The following is an 8174-nucleotide window of genomic DNA, read 5'->3' as shown; positions in this document are numbered from 1 at the left end:
AGAATATTGATAAAACAGATTTTAATAGATTGTATATTTTAGAGAATATTAGAGAACATTTTCATTCAGCAAATACTTTAAGGGAAATATTTTAAAGTTATTTTGTGGAGTAATTTTAAAATATTGCTCATTGATCAAATTAACAGATCTTTGGCTCGATCTAGATCTAGACACAAAGTCTAAAGCTCATTGTGCAGAAGCATTAACGGCTTGTCTGAATCCACTTTTGCTATTTTAAGGATGGAAAAATATGGTATGCGCCATGGTGCATTTGCTATTTACATTGTAAGTGGAAAAACTGAACGCTTCACTGCGAGAAAACAGTTAAACAGGGCATCTGCAGCACAAGGATAAAGAACGAGCCTCCTCCATTCAGCCTCTTTACTTTCTATTTACTTTACTTTTACTCATTCCTTTACTCCTTTACTTTCGTGGATAAGGAAACGATGGAAACTCACTCCACTGAAGTCATCCATTAGCCTACATATTTAATTTAGTTTATTAAGCACAAAGATTTGTTTCAAAACCATTTCTAAATTCAGTTCTAATCTCCAGCAAATTAATAAATGAACAATAATAACGAAGTGTGGTTAAACAACTGAGTTACATCCAAACACACATCCCATTCCTATGCCCCATATGGTGATGCAGACGTCTCCAAAACCCAACAGGTGGACAAATCTAAACTTTTTATTAAAACAAATATAAATATGCATATAATAAATAATACGGCTGATTGATAAATAAATAACATTATTAATAAATAATAAGCTGATTGAGATGCACCCCGTCTGACCTGTGGTTTTCTTCTCAGGGCACCAGCCGACCCTCACACTACTACGTCCTGTGGGACGACAATCGCTTTACGGCTGACGAGCTGCAGATTCTCACCTACCAGCTGTGCCACACGTATGTGCGCTGCACCCGCTCCGTCTCCATCCCCGCGCCAGCATACTACGCCAGACTCGTGGCTTTCCGGGCCCGATACCATCTGGTGGACAAAGAACATGACAGGTGAGGCCGAGATCAACAGCTTTAGCTTTAATGGGCTCCTATTATGTCTATTTTTCCACATGTGCAGTGCATCCGGAAAGTATTCATAGCGCTTCACTTTTTCCATGTGTTTTTTATGTTACAGCCTTATTCCAAAATTTATTAAATTCATTTATTTCCTCAAAATTCTACAAACAATCCCCCATAATGACAATGTGAAAACAAGTTTTTGAAATTGTTGCAAATTTATTAAAAATAAAAAAGCTGATAAATCAGATGTACAACATTATTCACAGCCTTTGGCGTGAAGCTGTAAATTGAGCTCAGGTACATTCTGTTTCCACTGATCATTCTTGAGATGTTTCAGCAGCTTCATTGGAGTTCACCTGTGCTCAATTCAGTTGATGACATGATTTGGCATACACCTGTCTATATAAGGGCCCAGGGTTGACAGTGCATGTCAAAGCACAAACCAAGCATGAAGACAGAGGAATTGTCTTTAGGTCTTCGAGACAGGATTATTGTCTCAAGGCATAAGGCTGGGGAAGGCTACAGAAACATTTCCGCTGCTCTGAAAGTTCCAGTGAGCACAGCAGCCTCCATCATCCATAAGTGGAAGAGGATTGAAACCACCAGGACTCTTCCTAGAGCTGGCCGGACATCTTAGCTGAGTGATCGGGTGAGAAGGGCCTTAGTCAGGGAGGTGATCAATAACCCGATGATCACTCTGTCTGAGCTCCAGCGTTCTTCTGTGGAGAGAGGAGAACCTTACAGAAGGACAACCATCTGTGCAGCAATCCACCAATCAGGCCTGTATGGTAGAGTGGCCAGATGGAAGCCACTACCCGCCTGGAGTTTGCCAAAGGGCATCTGAAGGACTCTCAGACCATAAGAAACTAAATTCACTGGTCTGATGAGACTAAACTTGAACTCTTTGGAGTGAATGCCAGCCATTACGTTTGGAGAAAACCAGGCAGCGCTCATGAGCAGGCTAATACCATCCCTACAGTGAAGCATGGTGGTGGCAGCATCATACTGTGGGGATGTTTTTCAGCAGCAGGAACTGGAAGATTAGTCAGGATAGAGGGAAAGATGAATGCAGCAATGTACAGAGACATCCTGAATGAAAACCTGCTTCAGAGTGCTCTTGACCTCAGACTGGGGTGACAGTTCATCTTCCAGCAGGACAATGACCCAAAGCACATCGCCAAAATATCAATGGAGTGGCTTCACAACAACTCGGTGTATGTCCTTGAGTGACCCAGCCAGAGCTCTGACCTAAATCCTATTGAACATCTCTGGAGAGATCTGAAAATGGCTGTACACCGTTACTTCCCATCCAACCTGATAGAGCTTGAGAGGTACAGCAAAGAGGAATGGGTCAAAATTACCAAAGACAGGTGAGCCGAGCTTGTGGCATCATATTCAAAAAGACTCGAGGCTGTACTCGCTGCCAAAGAAGCATCAACAAGGTATTGAGCAAAGGCTGTGAATACTGATGTACATGTGATTTTTCAGCTTTTTGTATTTTTAATACATTTGCAACAACTTCAAAAACTCTTTGTTCACATTGTCATTATGGGGGATTGTGTGTGGAATGTTGAGAAAATTATCCACTGTGTAAAACATATGCTGGATAAGTTGGTGGTTCATTCCGCTGTGGCGACCCCTGATAAATAAAGGGACTAAGCTGAAGAAAAATGAATAACTATTATTGTATTTCATTCACAATCTGAATGTTTTCTCTGTCATGTTTGATCAATGCATTTAACCTCATCCCATATGTTTGTAGCGGGGAGGGAAGTCACGTCTCCGGGCAGAGCAATGGTCGAGATCCTCAAGCGTTGGCCAAAGCGGTGCAGATTCACCACGACTCCCTGAGGACCATGTATTTTGCCTGAATAACAAAAAGCGCACGTCTCCGGACACCTCGAGCCAGAACCCCTGGGTGCTAAACCAGTCCAATGAAGCCCACACAACTGAACACTTTCTTGAGTCTGGCAGAACTATGCTCTTTCGTTTTTTATTTAATTGTGTATTATTGTATACTACCTTCGCACTCCCACATGTACGTATGTATGCAATACGGAGGGAAGGAACGCAGGCCAACCTGTCGTTTTTGTATGCCACCACAAAGCTGCCTCTGAAGCGTCCGTTCGTCTAGCCGTCCAGTGGAGCAATCCTCGTTTCTTCCATTTGGCATTATTTTTATTGTAATTGTGAAATTCTTTTACATTTGTATTATTATTTTTTGTAAGAAAGAGAGAGAGACATGGTACATTAGCACTTAGTTTTAGTTGAAATGGCAGCGTTTGCTTGTCGTCTGTGAAGCAGAACGCGATCAAAACTGTAGCAGTGATGCAGGATTTTCCTCCAGCGGTTGTGTTTAGTTAGTTAAAGCGTGGCCTAATTAGTGTAACGATAGATGGACCACTGAGTTGCAGGATGCACTCCTGCATCAGCATAACACCGAAACCAGCATTATGCACCAGCCAAAATGTGACGCCAACCGCTCTCATCTGGAAGACGTGGGTTTTTCTGCACTTGATTCCTCTGCGCTCTTTTAGTAGAGGAGGATATTGTTCACTCCTGATGCACGTAAATCTTCCTGAGCCTAAAAGAACACAACTTTTTTGGAACTAGGCTCATTTTACATCCCTCCAAGTGTTAAATGGCTGAGTTTACCCATTTTTAAATCCCTTTAGCTGATTCACTTTTAGCTTAGCTTAGCATAAATCATTGAGTCGGATTAGACCATTTGCATCTCAGTCAAAATTGGCCAAATAGTTTGGATAATTGCTTTATTTAAAGCTCTGCGAGTGTTAAACGGATGAGTTTTACAATTATTAATCTCTTTAGCTTATTCACTTTTAGCTTAGCTTAGCATAGATCATTAAATTGGATTAGACCATTAGCATCTCACTCAAAAATGGCCAAATAGTTTGGATATTTGCTTTGTTTAAAGCTCTCCAAGTGTTAAAAGGATGAGTTTTATCATTTTTGAATCTCTAGCTAATTCACTTTTAGCTTAGCTTAGCATAGATCATTGAATCGGATTAGACCATTAGCATCTCACTCAAAAATGGCCAAAAAGTTTGGATAATTGCTTTATTTAAAGCTCTCCAAGTGTTACACTGCGAGTTTCACCATTTTCGAATCCTTTTATCTGATTCACTTTAGCTTAGCTTAGCATAGATCATTGAATTGAATTAGACCGTTAGCATCTCAGTCAAAAATGGCCAAATAGTTTGGATAATTGTTTTATTTTAAGCTCTCAGAGTGTTAAACGGGTGAGTTTTACTATTATTAATCTCTTTAGCTTATTCACGTTCAGCTTAGCTTAGCATAGATGATTGAATCGGATTAGACCATTAGCATCTTACTGAAAAATGGCCAAATAGTTTGGATATTTGCTTTATTTAAAGCTCTCCAAATGTTACACGGTGAGTTTCACCATTTTTTAAATCCCTTTATCTGATTCACTTTAGCTTAGCTTAGCATAGATCATTGAATTGAATTAGATCATTAGCAGCTCAGTCAAAAATGGCCAAATAGTTTGGATAATTGTCTTATTTAAAGCTTCACTCTTTTGTAGTTACATCATGTACTGAGCAACTGACGTAAAATCAAACGTTATTTTCTGTGTATTAGCATTGCGCTGCAATAACTATGGTATGGCAGCAAAGTTCCTTGATTATTACGCCGGAATAAGAGTAAACTGTAGTTCCTAACCATTTCAGCACAGAAAACGAGCAACTTTTTATTTTCTGTTGGTCATAGTACATGATGTAACTACAGAAAAGTCTTTAAAACTTTAAATTAGGTCATTTTTTGAGATGCTAATAGTCTAATCCGATTCAATGAACTATGCTAAGCTAAAAGTGCTCCTGCCAGAATCTGAGATCGGCTGAATGGAATAAAAAACGGTAAACACTCAAATGGAACTCAATTAAAACTCAATACTTTAACTCTCAGGGAGTTGTAAAATGAGCCTATTTTATTTTTTAAAAAGTGGAGTGTTCCTTTAAAACAATAGTTCACCCAACATTGGCAATATTGTCATTATTTACTCACATTTATGTGTGTGTTTTTTTAATGCAACACAAAATATTTAAAGCACCTTTTTTTTTTATAAATATACACCAGCATAACCTATTAAACATTTTCTGAAGTCATATTTTAGCTTTCTAAACGCTTGTTATGCACTGTTTTAATACTTGCATTCTTGCATTTCACGTGGTTGCAAATGAGAAAACTTCAGTGAAAGAGATGATAATTAATTTAGTAATGACTTAATGTTTTGGTCAGTTCCTCATCTAACTCTGACAATTCAGAAGACTTGGAATCACTCATACATGCGCACACACAGTAAAAAGCTCCTAGTTGACTTCACACAAAAAAGTGAGTAAACCCAATATAACTTGGAACTGTAAAGTTAACTTAATTAGGGTTTACTCCCTTTTTTGAGTTAAGTCAACTAATTGATTTTTACCGTTTGTATATTATACACCGAAAAAATGATATGATCAATTAGTCAAGACAGCAAATGTTTTTAGTTCATTGTAAGTCAATAAACTAAGTGAATCATGTTTTAACGTAATTGAATAAGTTACACAAGCTGTTTTAAGCCAGTTTATCATCATATAAATTCAATGGACTCATAAGGTTGATTTGATTCAATTTAAGGCAACCAGGACTTTACCAGTGTATTAATAATAAATTAATTAGACGAGTGTTGAATTAGCACTCACAGAGTTGATTTCAACACTTTTTCTGAGTTTATATAGATTTCTGGAGTTAAATAACCTTATACGAATGCAAAAACACGGAACACTAAAGACTAAAGAATCCCAAAAACTGTTAAAGCAACTCTTAAAAGGCATATAGAAAAACAACACGGGTTTTTTGCATGCTTTAGGTTGGTAGAAATATTTTCACCACTGAAAACCAATAAATTAACTCCAGCACACACAATCATTTCCCTTAAACATTTTATTTATTATTATTATTTTATTCTTATTAGAAGTTTATTTAAAACATTTGATGTTGATTTAAAAGCTGTGTGTGTGTGTGTGTGTGTGTGTGTGTGTGTGTGTGTGTGTGTGTGTGTGTGTGTGTGTGTATATATATACAGTTGAAGTCAGATTTATTAGCCCCCCTGAATTATTAACACCCCTGTTTATTTTTTTCCCCAATTTCTGTTTAATGGAGGGAAGATTGTTCCAACTCATTTCTAAGCATAATAGTTTTAATAAAACAATTTCTAATAACTGATTTATTTTATCTTTGTTATGATGACATTAAATAATATTTTACTTGATATTTTTCAAGACACTTCTATACAGCTTAAAGTGACATTTTTTTTTTTTTTTGACAGCAGTCAACATAAATACAAACAGTAATAAAAACAGTCCTGAGATTGGGCCCGAGCATACAAATAAAGATATATATAATGACAATATAGATCTGAGGAAAAAATAAAAAAATAAAAGTGAATAGACAAACTTCAAGCAAAAATACAAACTTGGAGACATAAGTGACCTATCCAATGAGGCTTTGAACTGGTCCCTATCTTCTTTCAAAGATTTGAGTCTTCAGCTGTATTTGTGCTGTCAACTGTTCCATTGAATATAACTGTCTGAATTTTTGTATCCACTGTGAAACCGTTGGTGGTTCAGGTTTTTAAAGTGACATTTAATGGCTTAACTAGGTTAATTAGGTTAACTAGGCAGGTTAGAGTAATTAGGCAAGTTATTCTATAACGATGGTTTATTCTGTAGACTATCGAAAAAAAAAATTCGCTTAAAGGGGCTCATAATTTTGTCCCAAAAATTGTTTTCAAAAAAATCAAAACTGCTTTTATTCTAGCCGAAATAAAAGAAATAAGACTTTTTCTAGAAGAAAAAATATTATCAGACATACTGTGAACATTTCCTTGCTCTGTTAAACATCATTTGGGAAATATTTAAAAAAAGAAAAAAAATTCAAAGGGGGCTAATAATTCTGACTTCAACTGTATATATGTATATACACAGGCACACACACACACACACACACACAGTGGAGTAACTACTTAGAGAAGAACCTATAATTTCTGTGTGCAGATTATATTTTTTAACATGGACACGCATTTAAAATACAATCCAACATTAGTTTTTGTAAAAAGATGCACTCGTTTTCCATATTATATATATATATATATATATATATATATATATATATATATATATATATATATATATATATATATATACATATATACATACATACATACATACATACATACATACATACATACATATGCACACCTTTTGTTTTATTTTAATAATTTTTTTAACAATTACATTATTATATGCCTTGATATGTGTGTAAATTGTCATTTTTGGGTGAACTATTCATTTTAAAAAGCGTTTCTTCCACTGATTTGACACTGAAGCAATACAACATCACCAAAAGCAGAGAAAACCCCACAGCACATTTACCATGCAAGGAACGAACTCGATGCATTCGTACCAATACAGTGAATGATGCAGGAAACCTTGTTTGTATATAGTGATCCAGTACTGGCTGTTGGGTCACCACACACACACACACACACACACACACACACACTCGCACTCGCATAGTGTCAGTAACACTGCCACATTCCCTTCCCAACAAGCACATTTAACACTCGCCAGTGTCATTGCACCTTTAACCCTCACCTGATGAGCATGTAAAGGCCTTTTTTCCGCAGGTCAGAGGATCATTATGTCATGTCATCATGCCATAAGGTGGATGTATGAAATGCATGTTTAAACTGAGTTAGTGTTGTAACTGGAGCCTCTTAGTAATCATGTTAAGACTGAGCCCGCACTAATATTTGATGCCATACTTTCTTACCTTTTGTGCAGGAATAGTGGGACCAAAACTGAAAATTTGCTAATTTTCCCATTCGCATGAATGTTATTGCTGATTTGAATGCTGACATTTTTTCCCACAGTTTATTGGGAGGATTAACCACAGCAGAATTTTCATTATTGGCTGAACTTTCCATTTTAAGGGACAGTTTGCCGAAAAATGAAAAAGCTCCTTACAATTTACTCATGCTCAAATAGTTCTCAACTTTTATGAGTGTCTGTCATCTGTTGAACACAAAACAAGATATTCTCAAGAGTGCTGTAAAAAAAACATTGATATCC

The 8174-nt window shown here is 36.6% G+C and overlaps 1 protein-coding gene across 8 annotated transcripts in view; it reads left to right on the top strand.

Annotated features, from left to right (window-relative positions):
* Positions 1-5948, top strand: part of ago1 (argonaute RISC component 1) — a 70460-nt gene extending 64512 nt beyond the window's left edge. For 2 of the 8 annotated variants that reach the window (XR_015510591.1, XR_015510588.1), the window contains 3 exons: positions 815-1014; positions 2786-3605; positions 4985-5948. Coding sequence is in view for 2 of the 8 variants with exons in the window: in XM_087286145.1 (XP_087142271.1) it covers positions 815-1014; positions 2786-2894 (309 nt within the window). In the remaining 6 variants the exon portion in view is untranslated. 8 annotated transcript variants of the gene reach the window in all.
* The last annotated feature ends 2226 nt before the right edge of the window (positions 5949-8174 follow it).

The sequence above is a fragment of the Danio rerio genome, chromosome 16, assembly GCF_052040795.2.
Source record: "Danio rerio strain M-AB ecotype USA chromosome 16, GRCz13ab, whole genome shotgun sequence".
Lineage (NCBI taxonomy): Eukaryota > Metazoa > Chordata > Actinopteri > Cypriniformes > Danionidae > Danio > Danio rerio.
Note: the sequence above shows the minus strand (reverse complement) of the source record. Positions and strands in the feature narration are given on the sequence as shown.